General features: G+C 44.5%; 1 protein-coding gene across 1 annotated transcript; it reads right to left on the reverse strand.

The window, feature by feature from the left end:
* Positions 1-1763: 1763 nt before the first annotated feature.
* MPV17L (MPV17 mitochondrial inner membrane protein like) lies at positions 1764-14647 on the reverse strand. Its single transcript, XM_082715023.1, has 4 exons — positions 14287-14647; positions 11263-11333; positions 7181-7210; positions 1764-6893 (listed from the first exon to the last, which is right to left on the reverse strand). Exons 1-4 carry the CDS (start codon positions 14594-14596, stop codon positions 6714-6716), a joined length of 591 nt encoding a protein of 196 aa, XP_082571149.1. The 5' UTR covers positions 14597-14647; the 3' UTR covers positions 1764-6713.
* Positions 14648-23850: the final 9203 nt, after the last annotated feature.

Below are 23850 nucleotides of genomic sequence, written 5' to 3' on the forward strand. Positions count from 1 at the left end.
GTTGCCCGGCTGGCTCTGAGCCAGTGGGAAGTGCACAGTGTAACTTTGTATCACAAAGTCTTCTGCCAAAAATACATCCTCTTCTCTCTACCCCTTCCCACCCCAGCAACAGTTCGTGAAATTCCATCCAGAGATTTGTGCTAGCAATTAAAAAAAAAAAAAAACTCAGCTAGAAAGGCTCTCATCCACATTTCAGCAAATTAGTGTAATAAACGACATCTCTACATCCCGCCGAAATCAGCCACATGAAGAGAATGGGAGTTTTGAGAGGCAAAGAGAGGAAATGAGAACTAATTTGGAAGACACAGCACTGTAGCCTGAGAGACTGTGGGTAAAGGGCACCTGGAGGAAAGAGAACAGCTCTGAAAAGAAATTGGGCAACGCAAGGTCTAAGTCTTGGGGCGCGCGAGAATCCATTAAGTTCCTAATACTTTTAGAAGATGAGCCTAATTGCAGGTAGAAGCTGCCTCCGAATGTTTGCTCATTTCAGAATTCTCCCAAAGAGGAGATCTCTGCCAACGACCCTCTAAAAAGCAAGGCTGCCACATCGCTTCAGTGCTCTGGTCCCTGTCATGGCCCTGATTCTCTCCTGGAGGGTTAGGGTGGCAGTCGTGGTTGGGGGCAGGGATCGAAGGTGTAGCCATTCGAAAGAATACGTGGATGAATTAAGATTCATGTAAGGAGGGGCGCCTGGGTGGCTCAGTGCGTTAAAGCCTCTGCCTTTGGCTCAGGTCATGATCCCAGGGTCCTGGGATCGAGCCCCACATCAGGCGCTCTACTCAGCAGGGAGCCTGCTTCCTCTCTCTCTCTCTCTCTCTCTCTGCCTGCCTCTCTGCCTACTTGTGATCTCTGTCTGTCAAATAAATAAATAAAATCTTTTAAAAATTTTTATGTAAGGAAAGACAGACTTAGGGAGGGGAAGGGAACTGGGAAAAGAAACGCTTTGAACTGACATACACCCAAAATGTCACTCAATTATTAATTACTCTCTTTTGTTCCCCTTGGTTGGCTACCGTTCACAGCTCTTCCTGTTACCTTTAAACTTCAAGCACACACTTGATCTTTGAACTCCAGATTTCCCCCTTCCACTTATTGGCCATTAACAGTATTAAAAGGAAAATTTCCAATTTTTTTTTTAAGTGGACTCCATGCCCAGCGTGGAGCCCAGTGCGGGGTTTGAACTCAGAACCCTGAGATCAAGACCTGAGCTGAGATCAAGAGTCAGATGCTTAACTGACTGAGCCAGCAATCACCCCTTTCAATTGTTTTTAAATTGCATTTTCTGGGACACTTAGGTGGCTCAGTCGGTTGAGCATCTGCCTTCAGCGCAGGTCATGATCTCGGGGTCCTGGGATGGAGCCCTGCATTGGGCTCCCTGCTCAGTGGGAGTCTACTTCTCCCTCTCCCTCTGCCCCTCCTCCCTGTTTGTGGTCTTTTGCTCACTCACTCTCAAAAGAAATAAATAAAACCTTAAAAAAAAATAAATTGCATTTTCTGTGATTTGGTTCCTTTAGGTTCCAAACATTATTAGTAAGGTAGATTGAAGGTAGCCAATGCAAAGTCTAAATCTTGAGACACAAAAATCTACTAACGTTCTAATACTTTCAGAAGATGAATCTAATTTCCAAATGAAAGCTGCTTCCAGAATATGTTGCGTGTGTTCTGGATAGAATTTGTTTTGGCACATACTCTAGAAATTCACATAAAGTGCCACTGAATTAAAAGCAAATTGCCCACACAGGGAAAAAATATATATACATATATTTTTTTAAGATTTTACTTATTTATTTAACAGAGATACAGTGAGAGAGGCAACACAAGGATGGGGAGTAGGAGAGGGAGAAGCAGGCTTCCCGTCAAGCAGGGAGCCCAATGTGGGGCTCCATCCCAGGACCCTGGGATCAGAACCTGAGCCAAAAGCAGATGCCCAATGAATGAGCCCCCCAGGTGCCCCAGGGAAAAGTATTTTTTGAGAGCTTCAAACAAAGTCTAAGGGATGACAATCCTTGGAAGAAGAACAGTAAACAAGTAAAGTATCAAGCAGTGATACGTGAGTTAGAAATTGTAGTTCTGGGTAATGTACCTCAATTGAAGAGACGACGTACCTTTAATTTGGTTGGTTGTGGTTAACATAGTTGATCTGGGGACCCTATTTAGATACAGCCTCAAACGGCAAAGTTAGATCTCTTTATCTACAGATTTTATTGTGAAAGAAATATATTTTTCTTCAATGTATTAAAGAATCAAAATTATAATTATTAATGAAGTCCTAGAATGTGAAAATGCTTCCCTCTTTGAACCCTGTCTGTATTTATACCTTCTGGTCATGAAACAGTTTTTATTTTGGCCCCAAAGCATCCATACAAAAGAGAAAAGGTTTTCCTGAAGCATCCCCTCATTTGTATGAGCCCCCCCAAGGCCAAATTCACTGACTGTATAGGGGGGTCAGTAATTAATTACTTGGGGGGGCACTTGTATTGCTCAGTTAAGCATCTCACTCTTGATTTCGGCTGAGGTCATGATCTCAGGGTCCTGAGATCAAGCCCTGAGTCAGCCTCAGTGCTCAGCACAGTCTGCTTGAGATTCTCTCTCCCTCTCTCCCTCTGCCCCTTCCCCCCCCTTCTCTCAAACAAATAAATCCTTAGGAAAAATAATTACTTTGTCTACAGAATCACCTACTGCACAGATTCCAAGAAAAATATTTTTGCATGCTTCTTTCAAACTCAGTATCGGGACATTTTTAAACATACACAAACTCTCACATTCCCTAATTCTGTCTCCCCCAACCATGATATCGATAAAAGAGAATCACTTTTATTAATTCTCCTACAAATGAAAAAGACTGAGAAGTTGCAGGTGCTACATGATATTTAAACACAAGTAAGCTGGCTAGGACCATTTACATTACCCAAAGTTGAGGAACGAGTCGATGGAAATGTCCCACTATGTTAGAACTTACAGGCCTTTTCTCAGCTTTCTCTTTCAAGATCTCATCTCCTCTCATCTGATCCTCCATCCCCATTCCAATTTACAGGCCTTTAGTCTTGTGACTTTCCATCCTTTCAGGACGCAACTTAGGCATCTCCTCCAGGAAGCCTTCCTTGATTACCCAGGGCAGCATGATTTCAAAGTACCCACTGCTTATGCCAGTAACCTGCGGCTGGGTGGCGTTGCTTGGGTAATATCCAAGCTTTCCATTGAAACACTTGTCACAGGCACTGCTCAAGCACTGAATGATGGATTGAACTAAATGTCCTGAGAATTTGATTATCCATCTTTTTACTTCTAGTCCATAATTCTTGGAATAGGCCATGATTCTTTCCACACAGTTATCATCATGGTTATGGTTACGGTTATAATGGTGGATGATAACAATGGTCACATCCATTTGTGTGGACAGAAAGCTCTCCCTTCGACTGAGACATCGTTTCTGAGTTATCTAAGTAAGAGGCCCATTTCCGGGCCTGGAGATGGAAACCAGGCGTCCAATAAGATGGGATGGGAGCACTCTTAATTTTAATGATAGCAGGGCCAAGGAGATAGCTCCCTGGTGGGGGTGGTCAGTGGTGACAATCAGTGACAATCAGAGTGAGAAAAAAGGAATGCCGGGAGACGCTATTTGAGCCACAGGGTAGCTAGCCCAAAAGCCTGGACCTACGGCAGGATTTGTGATCCCTGAGTTCAAGCTAACTTACAAGAGGATCAGAATTGAGTATCCTATAAGCTTTTTTTTTTTTTTTTTTTAATATGCTTTTGAAACAGAGGATCTAGGGGAAGAGAGAAAAAAAATAAAACAAGATGAAATCAGAGGGAGACATACCGAAAGAGACTCTGAATCATAGGAAACAAACTGGGGGTTGCTGGACAGGAGTGGGGTGAGAAGAGGGCTAACAGGTGATGGACATGAGCAGGGCACGTGATGGGATGAGCACTGGTGTCGTAAAAGACTGACGAATCACTGACCTCTACCTCTGAAACCAATAATACATTCTATGTTCATTGAAATTACATTTTAAATTGAATTTAAATTTTTTAAAAAATGTTTAAAATTTTGTAAATGCTTTCGACATTTCACAGATTCCCCTTTCAAATTTCCCTTTTGTTTTCCACACATACTGGAAACTGAAAATCCAGTCTGTCTCCACTCTGTCAAGGACAATGAATAATGGGTTTTTCCCTTTGCCCGAGCAAGCACAGGGGCCAGAAGAACCTGCTGAAACAACACATAACCAAGTTAAAGACACTTAACAGAGTAGGAAAATCTGGAGGAAGGGTAGGGGCCACCTGTCCAGTGGCAAACCTGGGAAGGTTCAGAGTGTATTATACCAAGACTGGCAGCTTTTTAAAATAGACAAACATTGCGTTAGTTGGAATATCTTCCATTTTACCCACAAAAACAGAAAAGCACTATTGCATAAAAATCCTAAGTACATTACTTGCAGAAATGCGGAGAACACATGCTGTGCCTTCTCTACAGCATACAGCAGCACGGGTTTGGGTAGAGATGGATGAGGCGTGCTTGTTTATGAATAAGCCTTCTTCCTCTCGACAATTTAAACAAGGTCTGTTTTCCCAATGACTTTGACACAAAATGCAAACACTGCTCTTCCATCCTAAAAGTAATATTGAAGCTCATCTAAGAAATTGCCAGTTAGTAATTTCGCATAGTTACTCAAGATACAATTTCTTTCTTTTTTTTTTTAAATATTTTATTTATTTATTTGACAGAGAGAAATCACAAGTAGACGGAGAGGCAGGCAGAGAGAGAGAGAGGGAAGCAGGCTCCCTGCTGAGCAGAGAGCCCGATGCGGGACTCGATCCCAGGACCCTGAGATCATGACCTGAGCTGAAGGCAGCGGCTTAACCCACTGAGCCACCCAGGCGCCCTCAAGATGCAATTTCTAATGAATTTCTAAACTTAAGAATTCGTCTTAAGTGTGATGGAACAGCTTTTCCGTTATATTAGCAACTTTCAAACAGTGTAGGTAACAAATTATTTTAGAAGGTATCTAGAAATTTCCTTACTATTGTCCCAATAAGGTAATATAGGTTAATACCAATTAAATTCAAATAAATCATAGACATGAGATACTTAGAACCTACATTAATTTATATTACGAATTAGGTGCGTAAAAAATTGAAGGGTATGTTCTCAATTAATCTTAAATACAAATTTGCAAGATGAATGTATTATTAACATCCCAGTGCTTCCCACCTTAAAATTCATACAAGACTTCACCGGAAGGGGCACCTGGGTGGCTCAGTGGGTTAAGGCCTCTGCCTTCAGCTCAGGTCATTGTCTCAGCGTCCTGGGATTGAGTCCCCATCGGGCTCTCTGCTCAGCGGGGAGCCTGCTTCCTCCTCTCTCTCTGTGCCTGCCTCTCTGCCTACTTGTGATCTCCGACTGTCAAATAAACAAAATCTTTGAAAAAAAAAAAAAAAAGACTGGAAGCAGCAGCATTTTGGTACAATTCTTAGGTGAAGTTTGCTGAAACTTCTTCAGATAGTCATATCACTTTTAGATCCACTGGTTTTGAGGTTAGACAAACTGAGTAAATCTGAAAGTCTGGATCCAGTTTGTCATGTCTAGCTTAAAGATTACTGATAACGATTTATTGGAAAGCATTGTTTGTTTGTTTGTTTTTTAAGTAGGCTCGGCGCCCATCGTGGAGGCAGCTTGGGGCTCAAACTCATGACTGAGCGAGTAAGACCTGAGCCAAGATCAAGAAATGGACGCCAACCACCTGAGCCACAGGTACTCCTGGAAAGCATTGCTTTTTTTTTTGTTTTAAATATAATCTTCGTGTGAAATTTGGGGTCACTCTTTTCTCTGGAAATCTATGGAATAGAGTTTTTCTTTCCAGAGGAAGAAAAATTGCTCATTTTCACAGAAACTTCATTCAATAGATGTCTTTAAGAAGCCAGAAATTTTGTAAATTTCTTATTGTCTAGAAAAATGGGGTCCTTCAGTCAACTGAATAGGTTCAAAATTAGAACACATTAACTAAAAAGCGCTTAACTAAAAAATTACAAAAGTAGAAGATCTCTGAATGAGATCTCTGAATGAAAAATACATTCCATATGGGACACACCCATCAGATACCGTTTTTTGACAGCATAAAATGCACTTACAGAACTGACCATCAGTATAACCATAAATTATTATATAAAGTATTTCGAGAGAAAAAAATTTGGTTATTTAGTCTTCTCTTCGATTGAGCTCTATGTAAATAGAAATATTCTCTAAGGACTACTTTTGGTATAAAAGTTAAACTGACCCAAAAGTATGTGTTGGGGGTGGGGGATAACCTGAGATTTTCGACGTTAAGTAAATGATCAAAACAGGTTCTTTAAATCAACCAGCATTAAAATATAAGCATAGAAATCGGAGTAACTGCAAAGTGCCACGACGTCACTGTTACCAATATTAACCAAAGAATTAGAGGAGTAAAAATATTAGAGAAGTGAGGCTTTAGACCAAAATGGGGGGAAAAGAAAGGTTTGGATAAAATTTTAAGTACTCATGGATAATGAAACCATGGGGTCTATGTGAGAGTCAGTCTCCAAAATGGAGCAAGTAACTGGTAAGGAGACTCTGTTATCTGTAGGCAAGCCCCTGCACGGGCGGAAGGGAGGGAGGGAGGAGGAGAGAAAGAAGGAAGAGAGAAGGAAGGAATGAAAGAAATCGGCATTGCTAGGGAGTCCTTGGCTTCTCATTCCTTGGGAGACCTTTCAAGGGCACTGGCCTCCTTTACATGAAGGAAGGCAAAAGCCGACTTGAACGTGCCATCGCCACTCTGTTGTGAAAAGCAAAGGAAGGTGGCCCACAGAAAACCACAGAGTCCCGTGTAAGCCGTCCTCCAGTGAACAGGAACCAGGCTGAAGTTGGTCAGCTGCAACAGAAAGAAAGAGTGTTCTAGAGCTCCATGTCAACCTCTGCCATCAGTTTGCATTTTTTAAAATATTTTCTTTAAAAGATTTTATTTATTTGACAGGGAGAGAGGGCACACAAGCAGGGGGAGTGGGAAAGGGAGAAGCAGGCTTCCCACCGAGCAGAGAGCCCGATGCAGGGCTGGATCCCAGGACCCTGGGATTATGCCCTGAGCTGAAGACAGACACTTAATGACTGAGCCACCCAGGTGCCCCCATTAGTTAGCATTCCGAGTAGTTGGAAACTCACCTGCACAAAAGGCCAGTACATCAGACCGCTCTGGAATACAGAAAAACTCAATTAGTATGCCTTTTAATCACAAAGAAGCAATGCAGAAGATTAAGAAATACCAGGCAGATAAACCCCGGAGGTGAGATTGTATTTCAGACTAAGCTGATTACATCAGACTCCTTAGAGTCCCTCCAGTAGGAGAAGGTGGGAGCAGTGCAAAGAGCTTGGAGGTGTGAGGCGATTATAGGAGTTCTAGTCACAGGTCCAGAATGAGAAGGCGTCCAGAATCAGCACCATTTCTGTTAAACTGCCGCTTTCAAAATAACAACATATATGTATACGTTAGCCCAGGCAAATGCTGCGGGAATATATTTACAAAAGGATCATCAGTCAAGTTTTAAATTTGTCATTCTTCATGGAATGATTTGTTAATAATATGTTCTACTTGGGTGTCTGGGTGATTCATCACTTAAGTGTCTGCCTTCGGCTCAGGTCACGATCTTGGGGTCGTGAGATCGAGCCCATCTCGGGGCTTCCTGCTCAGTGGGGAGCCTGCTTCTCCCTCCCCCTCCCCCTCCTCACTCTCTCCTCTCTCTCTCTCTGATAAATAAATAAAATCGTTTTTTTAAAAACGATTTTATTTATTTACTAAGAGAAAGAGTGAGAGAGAGAGCATGAGAGGGGAGAGGGTCAGAGAGAGAAGCAGACTCCCTGCTGAGCAGGGAGCCCAATGTGGGACTCGATTCTGGGACTCCAGGATCATGACCTGAGCCAAAGGCAGATCCTCAATCAACTGAGCCACCCAGGTGCCCTAAATAAAATCTTTTTAAAAAGCAATAATATCTTATACTATTTCAGGCAGTAAGAGCCATAGGTGACTATTTTATCTAAAATGTTTGATTTTTTGTTGTTGTTAAAAAAAGATTTAAGGCAAATAATATATTCTATTATTTCTTACTATAGAATAAATTTAACTGACATTCTTGTGTATTACAAAATGCCCCCCAAAAAGGGAATGATTTGTTATTGCTGCTGTTTTGTTGGTTCTTGTTGTTTGGGGGAGGGGGAACAGAACTGCATTCTTCAAAAATATTAGTGTTGTAATAGGTAAGAGAAGGCTGAGGAAACTTTCCCAATTAGTGGAGACTAAACAGGCCCAGCAACTAAACGCACTGTCTGACCCTAGATTGGATCCTGTACTAAATGGAAAAAGAGGGGCGCCTGGTGGCTCAGTGGGTTGAGCCTCTGACTTCCACTCGGGTCATGACCTCAGGGTCCTGGGATCGAGCCCCACATCGGGCTCTCTGCTCAGCGGGGAGCCTGCTCCCCTCCTCTCTCTCTGCCTGCCTCTGCCTGTTTGTGATCTCTGTCTGTCAAATAAATAAAAATTTTTAAAAAATCTCTAAAAGGAAAAAGAAATGCTATAAAGGCCATCAGATAGTCGATTGACAAAAATGGCAGAAGGAAGGTGAAAGAGATAAAAGGCTCACTACCATTGTTAAATGTACTGAAGTTGCTAACTCTGCTGGAGCTTCCTAGAGAACTATTTATTCTTAGAAAATCGATACTTAGAAAACAGATACGTAAATGTCCTAGGGTAAAGGGTAATTCTGTGTGCCACTTAGTCTCAAATGCTTCCGGGAAACAGACAGAAAGATGGATGGATATAGATGGATCCGGCCAGAAAGTAATAATGGGCAAAACGTTAACCGTCAGTGACGATGGGTAAAGGGTATTCTTGGAACTATTCATGTTACTTTTCCATCGGTTTGAAATTATTTCCAAATTAAAGTTTTCAAAAACGATGAAAGAGATGAATGTAATTATCAGATAAGTTTCTTTCTAAGAGCCCCCCGGAGCCCCCCTACCCTAGCTTGTGGAAAGAGACAGAAATGGCATGTCATCTGCAAAACACAAAAACAAAACAAAACAAAACAAAACAAAAAAACCCCCCACCAAATCAACCAAAATCTCAAATAGTACCTACATGTCAGCAACAAAGAAACTAGGCAGTGTCCTTTCTACCTTCATCCTAAGAATGTGGATTGGGCAGGGGGTTGACTCCTTTGCCACCAAAAAAAACCCCAAAACAAAACAGTTCTCCTCTTACTCACATATCCTTTGGGCTACAAGAAAGCCTTTAGTGACATTATTTTTGGATGCTTCTTGTCTTCTGACTCCTACCATTCGTGCTCTTGGTTTCATTGACCAAGTTGACTTGAGAGCCTGGTTTTAACCCATCTTCTCCCGTATCTAACATCCCTAGCTCTGGGTTCTCCTCTGTGCACCTGGAAATCTCCATTGCATATTCTTTTTTTTTTTTTTTTTTTTAGATTTATTTATTTATTTATTTGAGAGGAACACAAGCAAGAGGGAGCAGCCGGCAAAAGGAGAGGGAGAAGCAGACTCCACTGAGCAGGGAGCCCGATGTGGGACTCGATCCCAGGATCCTGAGATTATGACCTGACCCAAAAGGCAGATGCTTAATCGCTTGAGCCACCCAGGTGGCCCTCCTAGAATTCAGCATTTCTCAAACTGAAATGATCTATCTTTCTTTTTCCAATTGGCTCACTATGTCCTCTCTCAAGTATTGAGTCACCACTCATGGAGTGACTCAAGCCAGAAACCTGTGGGTCATCCTCGATGGTCCTTGCCCATTACCCCGACCACCATTCACCCAGAGCTACCAATTCTGCCTCCTCAATAGCTCTCCGGTCATCCCTATTCCCATTCCCTGTGTCTTATGTGAACTTGGTTACCATAACATTCCAGCTGGTTTCTCTTGCCACTATTGCCAACATCCAGGATCCTTGGCATGACGTTCAACACCCAACAAAGTGGGCCTGTGTGTCTTCATTAAAGGAGGAGAATTTGAAGCATCTGCAAACCCCCGTTTAAAGCCTCTTTCTTCCCCAATTCTGCTCGCTTGCTCTTTTCTTAAATGTTAAATGTATACACCTCCACAGGATCCATGACATAGTGGGAAAACATCTTCCTTTTTCCAAAATAGAGCCAAAGAAAATCGCATTCGGATGATGCAACAGGCTCATAATTTCTGCCCCAGGAGAAGTAACAAGTTCTGAATACTCTTTCCCCTTAAAAGGAAGAACAGGACCATCCCTGAGCATGTGGCCGCCACACTCCCTGTCATCTCCCTGCAACCATCAAGCGACAATGGTGATGCTGGGGCTCAGTGTCAACAGAAAATTCCAGAAGGAGTAAGGCAATAGCAGGTGTGGCTTGGTACGGCTTCTGATAGGGAATTAAGTACATGCAAAGCCCAAGGCGAGTCTGTATATTCTACAATCCTGAAACTTCACTTCATTGGGATTAGTAAAAATCAAGCTTCCTGTTGGCGAGAGATGGAAGGCATCCCTGCTTTTGGCAGGCCTCACGGATACTGCTCAATAAATCTCCATTGAGTAAGGTAATAATTATTGTTGGACTGGGGTGTGAATATTTGCCCTGAGCAAACAGTACAACAGGTAACTTGCTTTAAGTCTAGAAGTAATCTTGGGGAACGGTATCCTTCACAAGGACTCAGCAGAATGGACACCTGGGAACATTGGCTCCGGAACGATTCCATTCATCACTCACATTCTGCTTTTCCTATTTTGCAATAGCCTCTTTGGCTCCAAAATTCACTAAATAAACTGTAGTCACTAACAAGAGTAAATTTAAAAAACAGGAATCTTCGTGAACACTGACCAAAACTCAGAGACACCCGTGTCTCTCCTAACTTAGAGACACTCTTAAAGCTTCTTCTCATTTCTCTCTCAAAACAAATTTAAGATCTCTCTGTCAAAATACTATACCCTTGTGCCAACCAATTGGAACCCTTAAGAATAGTTCTTAAAAGGCACCTGGGTGGCTCAGCTAGTTAAGCGACTGCCTTTGGCTCAGGTCGTGATCCTGAAGTCCCAGGATTGAGTCCCACATTGGGCTCCTGGCTCAGCAGGGAGTCTGCTTCTCCCTCTCTCCTGCTCTCTCTCTCTCAAATAAATAAAATCTTCAAAAAAAAAAAATTAGTTTTCTTAAAACGTATCTAATGTTACAAATATACTAAAAGATTTTGGTTGCCTTTCCAAAGTCTGTCTTACCTTATACGTATTCCAGAATTTCTGTTTCAGGTCCAAAAATATGTCATCCTTTTCTTGGAGAATACTCATACCTATTTGTAAAAACACACACCACGGGAAATTTGCAAGACTCAGTAGAAAGAAAACTGTAACAGTTCAAGTTTTCTCTTCTCATATGCGAAGTACCCACAGTACCTCTGGTTCATTATGTCCCTTCTGACCTGACATTGACAACAACATGACCTCCATTCTAAAATGAGATCAATCTTTTTAAAAAATAAGTAGAATTTAAAAAATAAAACTAGATAAATCTTAAAGGAATGATAAATATGAAGTGAAAATAGCAGGGTACCAAAGAGACAGCAGAAAGATCTGTATTTATATATAAATGAGTTATATTATATATAAATTGTAAGAGAATTCACAGTGTTCAGGACGATCAGTGATTTCTCCTCTGCCTTCCAAACTTTTTGTAAAATGTTTAACATTTTAAAAATTTAGGGTGCCTGGATGGTTGGTTAAGCATCTGCCTTCTGCTTGGGTCATGATCCCAAGGTCCTGGAAAGGAGCCCCACATGGGGGCTCCCTGCTCATTGGGGAGTCTGCTTCTCCCTCTCCCTCTGCCCCTCTCCCTGGCTTGTGCTCTAGCTCCCACTCATATGCATGCTCTCTCTCTCTCTCTCAAATGAATAAAATCTCTAAATAAATAAATTTCTAAAAATTTAATTTCCTTCTTTAAAAAAAAAAAAAAAGGCTGATGGACCCTGGGTATTTTGGCAACTACCAAGTTCCCATCAGCCTTCTAATCAGAATTATCCCAATCAGAATGTGAAAGCAGAACACCAATTCAGCCTTTCTAAAAACATCCTGAAAACTTTGTATGTTCAACAACCCTGAGAAGAAATTCAGGGAGCAAAGACAAAAATCCTCCTATTTTAGAAAGGAGTAAAAATAAAAGTGCTTTAAAAAGTCTCCTTCAAATCCGATTAGGAGGAAGGGGAAATGAGTGGGGTTTTTTTAGTCAATTGCAAGAGCTTCTTAGAACAGGACTTATAATACCCAGGCCCGAATTAGTAGTATCGGGTTCCACTAAATAATAATTAATAAGCACTAAGCACTTTTTATGCCTTATTTCATTGGACACCTGCCCCTCCCACCCACCTAAACAATCCACTGAGGCTGGGAGTTACAGAGGCAGAAAAGAAGCTCAGGGAGGTTAAAAAAAAAAAAAAAAAAAAAGAATCTCAGGGAGGTTAATATGGGACCAAGTCCAACCGAGGTGTGGATTCCAGGCCAGACCTCTCCATCACAATCTGAGCTCCCCAAGGTGGCTCCAGCACAAAGGATCACCTGATATAGGCAATTTCCAAGTCGGAAATGCCTTGAACAAACATCCGCCCCACCCCCACCTTCTCTTTCACACGAAGAGAGGGAAGGAAATTGGGCCAGAAATCTACAAAGCAAAGCAAAGCAGCCATGTGGGTCGGAATCCGAGTCAGAAGCCTCAGATTTAAATCACCGGCCTCCTGGGGCCCCTTCCGGGCTTCAGACAAAACAACACTCAAGACCGAGATCTGGATTCTGTTGTCTTCCGGCAAGTCGGTTAACCTCCTTGGAGACTCAGTTTCCTTCTCTGTAACACGGCAAGAACAAAGCGAATCTGCCTCCTGGGTTGTTTGAGTTCCTAAAGGCCCAGCCCCTAGGTCCCAACTCCTTCACCAGGGTTCAAGGTAATTGTAGTGATGGACCTGAGGAGCCCCTCTGCAGATGTGGCCTGGAAGTCACACCGTGGGACCAGGCACCCAGCAGCGCCCCCTCCCTGGGTCCTGGATGTCGCTGCCCCCACGGACCCCATCGGCCCTGCGGTTGGCTGAGACTCCCAGGTCCTTCATGCTTCCTCTGGGCTTTGTGAGAAAAGGAACCAGACCTGGCTCCCCAAAATAAGATCCAAAGGGCAGGGTCGGTCTCTTCAAGACACTGGTTTAGAAGGCATTAGCAGCTACTGCAAAGAAGACCTTCTTGGGTCTCCTCTAGACCTTCTCTATCCCTAAATGCCAGGCCCAGGACCCTTGCCTTTTCTTGGGGAATTGGTGACAGCCCCCACCCCCTCCCTTGCAGGCTATTGAAAATGCTAGAGAGGGTGGAGGCCACAGAAACCCGCCCACTGTTTCTGGTATTTAAGGCCCTAAGGAGGATTCCCAAAGTCTGGCCTTTGGCCCCAGGGCGATTTTCTGAGGAGGGGCCTCCCAGGACTTTCACAGGCAGAGAGCTCTCCAAGGCAGGGTCCGTGGTCCACGCACATTTTCTTGGATTTTCACAGAGGGACAGAACCCCAAAGGAAAATCTTGTTACCAAAGCAGGACTAAGGCCTTGAGCATGAAGTTTCTGGGGGAATCTGTTACTACCTCAGGTTCCACCTGCTCTGCTCCCATGGTCTTGAGGCCCCTTGCATTTGCTTGGTGTGTTGAAAAGGAGTGTCTGTCAGGGGAAAGGGAGGGCCATAGTCCCTGGAGGGGATTTTCTTTGGAGCAGGACAGCCCGGTCCCGCGACTGGGTCACAGCTGTGGCAGCCGCCATGGCCACAGGCTGTGATTGCCTCGACATTCATGTGGACCTTTTCCAGGAGGAAATGGAACCCCAGCCCTGCCTCCCTCCAGTTCTAGGCGATGCCCCAAGCCCCCCCTGAAACCTTTATACTCAACCCTGGAGTCCCAGCTGCAATCCGGGACCCTAACCCCTTCACTCCCCGGGGGCACCACCTCTCAACTTCTCCCACTTTATCTCTGGTTCCCAGACTTTGCTCTGGAACCTCAACCCTGGCCCTCTCAGGAAACATCCTGAAATTCTGCCTCCACCTCCGCCCCCCACGGCCTCCAGCCCTAGTCGATCCCAGAGCCCCCGGCTCCCGCTCCATCCCAGTCCCCTGCCGCCCCCAGCCCTGGGCCCCGCCAGCCCCTGCCTCCAGTCCACCCAACCTTGGATCCTTTGCTCCCCTACCCCCGGCGGATCTCGCCCTGGCCCCTAATCCCCATCCCAGCCCCTCACCGGCATAGAAGGCCGAGACCGCCACGGGCCCGCCGATCGCCTGGTCGCACAGCACCTTGGCCAGCACCGTGCGCGGCGCACGGCCCGGCAGCGCGCGCTCCAGCAGGCGCAGCCACACGTAGTTGAAGTTGGCGTGGAAGGTCACGGCCACGGTGGCCACGCGCCGCGTCTGCTGCCAGTCGGCCGGACCGCCCCGTAGCCGCTGCTGCAGCGCGTCGCCGGCGGAGAAGAGCGCCGCGTAGAGCAGCACGTTCGTGGGCCACGGGTAGCGCCGGACCGCGCGCAGCATCGCGGGCCACCAAGCCGCCATGCCCGCGCGGGGGGCGCCCGCCAGCGACCGCCGCGCCGGCTCCCTGGGCCACGCCCGCCCGCCCGCCGGCCCTGCCCTCCGCGCCGCCTCCGCCACCTGCACCTGTCTTCCCAGATGCTCCCGAGCCATTGGGCGCCCCGAGCACACCCAACCCGCGCCGTCCAATCCCCTGGCCACTAGCCATTGTGGGGCTGAGCTTTAAAAATGCGGCCGGTCCACGGAATGCATGATTCATTTGCATGAAATGTCCCGAATAGGCTAATGCTTAGCGACAGAAAATAGACCCGTGGTTGTCAGAGAGTGGGCGGGTGTGCGGTTCTTTGGGGGGGGTGAAGTCTATGGTATATGAATTATATCTTTAAAAAAAAAAAAAAAAGGTTGAAAGAGATGGGAAGAAAACTGCGAAAGAAGGGATACCAAAATCCAGTTACCCAAAGGACGGTGTATGTTAAATGTTTATATGCAAAGAATTCATGCTTCCAACGCACGCAGTCCGGTGTCCTGTCACTTAGGAGACAAATCCGGAACCCGAAATATGAAGCCTTTCGTGAATGGGAAGGGAGGCTGGAGGGACCTAATGCCTTCTCTTCAGTGCGTGACTCACTGAATATTGCCTCGCAAAACATGCTGAGCTCCTAGGCAGTGTTCCAAAAGCGGGGGTGGGGGGGGTGTCCAATGGGGACCTCAAGGTACCATCTCTGACCCCAAGGAACTCAGTCCTCCTTGCTTTTTCTTCCTTCCCTGACGCCTCCAATCCTATTCTCTTTCTCTCTCTCCCTTCTATCCATTTTATTCCTATTTTATTTCATCTTAATTTTTTAAAAAGATTTATTTTATTGGAAAGAAAGCACGCGTGAGCGGAGGGAAGGGGCAGATGGAGAGGGAAAGCATCAGGCGCCCCTCATTTGAATTTGTTTTAATTTTAACTTTTCATTTCGAAATTATTCCAGACTTAGGAAAAAGTTGCAAAAATAGTACAGAGTTCCCCTATAGGCATCACCCAAGCTTCCCTAAATACTGACATCTTGCGTAACCATAGTACCATGATCAAAACCAGAAAATAATCGCTGATGTAATACTGTTACCTGATCTACAGACCTCATTCAAATCATTGCCAGTTGTCCCACTAAAGTTCTTTCTCCAGGTATCCAAGCCCGGATCTCTCTGCATTGCATTGCATTGTTACTATCACTCTGGGGGACTGATGGGTTGTTTTGAATACTTCCTCCACTTGTCCACCTTATTGTTGTGGGCTGAATTGGGTATATTGGAGCCCTAACCCTCAGTATCTCAGAATGTGATGGTTTTGCAGATAGAGCCTTTAAAAGAGGTAACTGAGGGTGTCTGGGTGGCTCAGTGGGTTAAGGCCTCTGTCTTCGGCTCAGGTCATGATCCCAGGGTCCTGGGATCCAGCCCCCCCCCCCCCCCCCGCCCCCGCCCCCGCATCCAGCTCTCTGCTCAGCAGGGAGCCTGCTTCTCCCCGCCCCACGGTTGGCCTCTCTGCCTACTTATGATCTTTGTCAAGTAAATAAATAAAATCTTAAAAAAAAAAAAAAAGAGGTAATTGTGTGGAAAATGAGGCCCTCAGAATAAGACCCTAGTCCGATCTGACTGATGTCCTCATAAGAAGAAGAAATGTGTACACAGAGACACACCAGGACAGTGCACGCACAGAGGAAAGACAATGGGGGAACCCTGTGAGAGAAGGAATCCACCTGCCAGCCAAGGGGAGAGGCTTCCGGAGAACCCAGCCCAGCTGGCACCTTGACTTTGGACTTCAAACCTCTTGAGCTGTGAGAAAAATAATTTTATTTTTTAACCCACCTACCTGGTCTGTGGTATTTTGTTCTGGCAGCCCTGGTTGGCTAATACACCCATTCTCTTCAATATTTAGGAATCTGCCAATTTCTGTGTTCTTTGACCCTTTCTGTTTGCTCAAAGTCAGCAGCCAGGCCGCCCTCCCACCCCCATTCTGCTGTCGCACGATCATTTCTGACTCTGACCTGCCTGTCTCTCTCTTAGAAGGACCCTTGTGATTCCATTCAGCCCATCTGGGTTACCCAGGATAATCTCCGTATCTCAAGATCCTTACCTCAAGGGTCATCTACGAAGTCCCTTTCGCTGTGTAAAATAAAGTATTTCTGGGGATCCGGGCGTGGACATCTGTAGAGAGCCATTATTCGGCCTACTGTACCCCCTTATCATGTTTTCCTTCTCTGTAAACCCTCTGATCGCTTCTGACAGCCATTGATTATGTTGGCCGAAATGAAACTGCCCGTTTTCTCTGTTGCCCCGGCACTTTTTCATTCAGTCAGTCAATAGATCAATATTCTCGAGCACTATGATATGCCAAGCATATGCAAACTATGCACTTGTGGCAAGGATTTGTATTCGCAATGCCTTTTTAAAAAATCTGATTGCCCAGAGACAGACAGTTATCATAGGGTCTCTCTGATTGGAGGAATTTGAGTGGCAGGGCAGGGGATCGTGGGGGGTAGGTTGGGAAAAAATGAAACAAGATGGGATCGGGAGGGAGACAAACCATAAGAGACTCTTAATCTCAGGAAACAAACTGCGGTTTGCTGGGAGGGGGGGGGGGTGGCCGGAGAGGGAGAGGGTGTCTGGGTTATGGACATTTGGGAGGGTATGTGCTATGGTGAGTGCTGTGAATTGTGTAAGACTGATGACTCACAGACCTGTACCCCTGAAACAAATAATACATTATATGTTAATTAAAAAACAAAAACCTGGGGTGCCTGGGTTGCTCAGTGGGTTAAAAAAAACCCTCTGCCTTCGGCTCAGGTCATGATCCCAGGGTCCTGGGATCGAGCCCCGCATCAGGATCTCTGGGCAGGGAGCCTGCCTCTCTCTCTTTCTCTCTGCCTATTTGTGATCTATGTATGTCAATAAATAAATAAAATCTAGGAAAAAAAAAAAAAAAGCCTGATAGCTGCCTAGAAGAAATTGTGGCCTTTGTTATGAGAAAAAGAAAAAGAAAATTTCCCTGATGGTTTCTACACCATTCCCTTGACCAAATTTGTTAGAATACTAGAGCAAGGTTGGAGACCGGAAGCAGGAAAGTGGGGTGGGGAGCGATTAGGGCGGTGGTCAAGTGAAATACAGGAGACCCAGTTAACTTTAAATTATCAGATGAACAATGCATACGTTTTTCAGTATAAGTATACCCCATGCAAAATTTGGGCTAGGCTTATCCTAAAAAATTTTCACTGCTCATCTGAAATTCAAAGTGGACGGAGCACTCTCTGTTTTATAAGCTTACTTTGCTAAATCTGGCACCCCAGAGCGTGGTGCCGACAATCCTGGGGAACCCACACCTGGGTCTGTTACCTACAAAGCATCCAATGCATCAACCCATTCATTCCTAGAAACCCAGGGAGGGAGGGGGACATGCCAACCATCTGCAGGGACATAGACCCTCCAAAATCTATGGTCGTCTTTATCAAGCAGCTCAACGTATTCGCTTAATGGGAGTTGAAAGAAAGAGAAATAAATACTGAGAAGCTGAGATGGTTTTACATGGGTTGTGATATACTTGTCTCTTCTTAAAAACAATAAAAAATCTGATTATTAAGGACAAGTTATTGCTCAAGCAAATGCTGAAGGACTTGCATAGCCTTCAAACAGGAGGAGATGCTCTAAGATAAATTAATTCATTACATCGGTGCTTCATCATCTGGGCCTGCTGTGATTCGGAGCCCTCCGGCAATAACGAGGCAACGCATTCCATGTGACATTAATATCCCTGAACAGTGGGCGATAGCTGGAGAACACAGCACTCTGTGAAAATATAAGAGAGGAATTTTTCGAGGAGGCCTTTCAGCAGGGAGTAAGCTCTGATGTGGGAGCTGAGTCTCAATGAACGACTATGGATCACATTAAAAATACATTAGGATGATTATAGTGAATCTTATTGTAAACTTTTTTTTTAAAAGATGTTATTTATTTATTTAACAGAGAAAGAGAGAGACAAGCAGCAGAAGCAGGAGAGGGAGAAGCAGGCTTCCCGCGGAGCAGGGAGCCTGATGTGGGGCTCGATCCCAGGATACAGGGATCATGACCTGAGCCGAAGGCAGACGGTTAATGACTGAGGCACCCAGGCACCCCTACAATGAAGCTTATTGTAATAGTGGTTATTTCCTATTATTTAAGTGAGGGGAGTTCGTGAGAACTACCCTGTGGGCCACAGTGTCTAAAATCTTTGATCTCCTCTTTAAGATTTCTCTGAAGTCTCTATTAACAAACAGAAGGCTTCTGTGCTTAAAAGGCTGCAAGACAGGGCTGTTTTCCAAAAAGCGGAGAAAGCAGTCAGTCAAAGCTAACCCTCAAAAGTAAAAAAGAAAAGAGAGGGCATCTGGGTGGCTCAGTTGGTTAAGCGTCTGCCTTTAGCTCAAGTCATGATCCTGGGTCCTCGGATCGAGTTCTGTATTGGACTCTCGGCTCCGCGGGGAGTCTGCCTCTCCTTTAAGCCCTCCCCCTGCTCGTGCTCTGTCTCTCTCTCTCAAATAAATACATAAAATCTTTTTTAAAATTTATTTTTATTTGGATGGGCAATGGGGTTGAAATGATGGAGGTAAGAGTGAGGCACCGCCGTGACTTTACTCCCTGTCTGAACATGCACTCAGAGATAAAGGACAGGTGCTCCAGCTGGAGAAGGTCAGATGGGACATTAGAGAGAAGAAGCTATAAGCCTGCTTCCCACCAGAACCTCAGTTTCTCCTTCTTTTTTTAAAAAAGGATTTTATTTATTTATTCGACAGACAGAGATGACGAGTAGGCAGAAAGACCGGCAGAGAGAGGGGGGGAAGCAGGCTCCCCACTGAGCAGAGAGCCCAATGTGGGGCTGGAACCCAAGGACCCTGAGATCATGACCTGAGCCAAAGGCAGAGGCCTTAACCCACTGAGCCACCCAGGCGCCCTTCAGTTTCTCCTTTAAGCAAGAACAACAGTAAGCAATTCTGTCATGAAATGATTACATCTCAGCCCTAATGTGAAAAAGCCATGCCTAAAATTTCTGTCTCTAGGACCCAGGAAACTCTCACACCCTTGACATTGACATTGACTTGACATTGACACAAATTATGGGAAAGGTGCTTGGATCCATAGGATGGGTTTTAGAACACCTTGATGTTGGCCAGAGCTGGAACAAAACACTGAGGCTAAAGCTGTATCTGTTCTTTGCTCTCGTTTAGCAAGTCTGGAACACTTCCTCAGCCTTCTACCCTTCCCCCAATAGAATACTAAAATATTTGCATGGATTTCTCCACAGGGATGGTGGACTTGAGATTCCAACCTACAACTTGGTATTTTGAAATGGTGCCATTTGGAAGAAATATTTGAAGTAGAGCCTTTCTCTGGCTCAGAAACTCTGTTTTCACCAGATTTATTTTAAGTAACTATTCTGCCCACAGTTGGTGTGGGATAATAGAGCAATTACATTTATTTCATTAATTTTCCATTGTTAAGTTTTAGGAAAAAAAGAAATAGCTTTGCAAGTAAGTCCTCCTAAATGCATTAAAAAGAGGAAATTTTAAAATCTGAAATCATGAAAAACCCAACATTAGAGGTAGCTGAAAAGATACTGCCTATTCAAAATACTAATGAATTAAGAATTTCCACATAAAAGGTGAATTAATTACGAAGGCTTTTCTTCTCCAATTATGCTTTTTTTGAACCTCTGAAACTCCAGTTACTATAGGAAATGTAGAACTCTACTAATATGTGGAAGAAATAACTAATTAGTAGAATACCGATCTGGGAAGGAGTTTAGTACTCTACCCGTCTGATCTGATCAGAGAGAGAAGTCACATCGTAATTAGAGCAGGGAAAGCAGGGGCGCCTGGGTGGCTCAGTTGATCAATTGTCTGCCTTTGGCTCAGATCATGATCTTGGGGTCCTGGGATGGAGCCCCGTATCAGGGACTCTGCTTCTTCCTCTCTCTCTGCTGCTCCCCCTGCTTGTACTCTCTCATGCTCTGTCTCTGGCAAATAAGTAAATAAACTGTATAAAAAAATTTTTAGGGGGACGCCTGGGTGGCTCAGTTGGTTGGGCAGCTGCCTTCAGCTCAGGTCATGATCCCAGCGTTCTGGGATCGAGTCCCACATCGGGCTCCTTGCTCGGCGGGGAGCCTGCTTCTCCCTCTGCCTCTGCCTGCCATTCTGTCTGCCTGTGCTCGCTCTCTCTCCCTCTCTCTCTGATAAATAAATAAATCTTTTAAAAAAAATTTTAGGGATGTGACAACCTGGACTTGCTCAGTGGATTAAGCCTCTGCCTTTGGCTAGGGTCTGATCTCAGAGTCCTGTGTTAGAGCCCTGCATGGGGCTCTTTGCTCAGCGGAGAGCCTGCTTACCCCTCTCTCTCAACCTGCCTCTCTGTCTACTTGTGATCTCTCTCTCTGTGTGTCGAATAAATAAATAAATCTTTTTAAAAAAAGATTTATTTATTTATTTGGCATACAGAGATCACAAGTAGGCAGAGAGAGAGGAAAGGAAGCAGGCTTCTTGCTAAGCAGAGAGCCCAATGCGGGGCTCGATCCCAGGACCCTGAGATCATGACCTGAGCCAAAGGCAGAGGCTTTAATCCACTGAGCCACGCAGGCGCCCCAATAAATAATCTTTTAAAATTTTTTAAATAAAATCATTTTTAAAAAGGAGGAAGTATAATACAGTCAATTCTTATTTTTCAAAGTAGTTATATTCTATAAAGTTGCTATGAACACTTAAATTAGCGAATGTTGAATCATGACTTTGAGTAACAGCAGGAGTATTAGAAGGATAGGTTTTGGGCTTCCAAATAAACTTTTGCAAGTAGTTGAGTTGCAAATATGGAATCCACAGATAATGAGGATTGACTCTGTGCAGAATTGTTCATGGGGAATTGGAATAATAAGGGTTTGGATAGTACGAGAAGTCTAGAGTTTAGAAGGAGCAGCTGTACGGGGATAGCGCTACCTCCGGGACGGAAATAAAACAGACAAGGAAGACACTTCTGCCCTCCCAGGGCTGATATCCTGACCTTGCTGGGAGGGCACAGCCCTGGCTCACGGAATGGCAATGTCAGTGGCTATCGTGCCCTGCTGGCCGGTGGCACTTGCTGGAAATCTGCCCTCTAGGGTAAGCTTTTATGGGGCAGGGTACTCTGCTGCAAAACCACTGGGGGCTGGGGGTTCCAACATGGGATCTTGTGATTTATAATAAAAAATATATATTTGGTCCTCATTCTGGTTCTGACTGAGAGCTCCTAAAACTTTTGGAATTTCTTGAGTGATAAGAGAGCATTTTTTTGTTACAGTATTTGGTCTTTTGTCCTCAGTTCCTGAAATAGCCCCAGAGCCTTGAAGTTGAAAGTGAAGTGGATTTTGGAAAGCCTCTGGGCAGGGGCAGGTGGGGGAATGGGAGGAGGTGTGGGGGTTTGGTTGCCAGGGAAACCGACCATGGGATTAGAGAGAAACAACCCTCTTGCATTGGGCATCTGAAGGGGGAGGACAAGCTGTGGGACTGAAACCTTGTGGGATCTCACATGAGGTCTGGGTAGACAGTGTCAGAACTGGGTTAAATGGTAGGACACAGAAAATGGCTTGGTGAATGGAAAACCCACACATCTGGTGTCAGAAATGAAGTAGTGTTGTAATAGAGAATTGAGTAGAGGAGACACACAGTAGTTTTCTTCACATTCAAGACCAGTTGCAGGAGCTGGGCACTGAACCAGGAAGAACTTGGAATCCAAACCCTTTCTTCCTGCAGTGGCTCCCCGGCGCCCTCTACTGACAAAACTTAACCTTGCACCAGCTGACAAGGAGCAAATATTTGCAGGGCCCAGATCCATTGTTACAGAGCAAGCAAAAATAATGCATTTTGGAGTCAGAAGATGATAAATGCCCAAATTGCATTCTGTTCAGTGTCATTGGGACCTATAAAAGGTTTAGTAGCGATTTGAAATTCTATCAGTAACGAATAAGTGTATTTATTTTCTTCTACTCTAACAGTGGATTTTTTTTAAAGATTTTATATATTTACTTGAGAGAAAGCAAGAGAGAGAGACAGAGGGAGAGAACATGCACAAGTAGGGGGAGGGGAAGAGACAGAAGCCCTCAACGTGGGGTTCAATCATAGGACCCTGAGATCCTGACCTGAGCCAAAGGCAGATGCTTCACTGACTGAGACACCCAGGCACCTCTAACAGTAGATATTATTTTTTTTAAGATTTTATTTATTTGACAGAGAGAGATACAGTGAGAGAGGAAATATAAGCAGGGGGACTGGGAGAGGGGAAGCAGGCTCCCCGCCAAGCAGGGAGCCTGATGTGGGACTCGATCCCGGGACTCTGGGATCATGGCCTGACTGAAGGCAGATGCTTAAGGACTGAACCACCCAGGCGTCCCAACAGTAGATATTATTAAAAACAAAAAAACTGGGCGCCTGGGTGGCTCAGTGGGTCAAGCTGCTGCCTCTGGCTCAGGTCATGATCTCAGAGTCCTGGGATCGAGTCCCGCATCGGGCTCTCTGCTCAGCAGAGAGCCTGCTCCCTCTCTCTCTCTCTCTGGCTGCCTCTCCGTCTACCTGTGATTTCTCTCCGTCATATTAATGAACAAAATGTTTAAAAAAAAAATTTTTTAAAACAAAAAAACTTTGTTACTTTAATAAGCTAAAATGCTATCTCACTTGATTTTTGCATTTTTTGATCAGTAGTTATGTTGATTTTTTGTGTGTTTATTGACCATTTGCACATTTTTCCTTTTTAATTACTGTAAATGTTTTTGTTCATTATCTTTTGGGACACAAAGTTTCAGAGAAGGCTGAATTATTTCATAAAACATAAATGAATCTGAAACAAACGAAAGGTAGAATTTATCTTTTTTACACTATTTTACCTTTTAACATGTCAACTAAAATATTAAGTATCATCTAAAGTTTTACTTTAGGGAGGAAAGAGTCTTAAAACATAAGTTGAAATGGAGCTTAAAATGTCAGTTAAAATTTTTTTTTGCCGTATGGCTGCATCAATATTAACACACCTGCTTCAGATTTTCCAAGACCTCATGCCCAGCCCTGCTCACATGATATTTGGAGGATAATAGGTCTGTGAATGGCACGAACTGCTCAAACATCAAAGAATGGTCCTTCGAGCAATAGAAAAATCAATGGGAATGCCTTCCTCAAGGTCTTGAAAAGTCATGATAAACTGCCCATGGTAGTGGCTGGTTTGGCTAATTTTCCTTTATTTCCAGCTAATTATCA

Source organism: Mustela nivalis, assembly GCF_964662115.1.
Source record: "Mustela nivalis genome assembly, chromosome: 19".
Classification (NCBI taxonomy): Eukaryota; Metazoa; Chordata; class Mammalia; order Carnivora; family Mustelidae; genus Mustela; species Mustela nivalis.

What these genes read in the sequence shown, in the direction of transcription:
- MPV17L (XM_082715023.1), bottom strand. Translation starts at nt 14,596, where the DNA reads ATGGCGGCTTGGTGGCCCGCGATGCTGCGCGCGGTCCGGCGCTACCCG. An exon ending in GGTCTCGGCCTTCTATGCCG is followed by an intron (nt 11,334 to 14,286) that starts GTGAGGGGCTGG and finishes TTTTACAAATAG; the next exon opens with GTATGAGTATTCTCCAAGAA. An exon ending in TGTACTGGCCTTTTGTGCAG is followed by an intron (nt 6,894 to 7,180) that starts GTGAGTTTCCAA and finishes TTTCTGTTGCAG; the next exon opens with CTGACCAACTTCAGCCTGGT.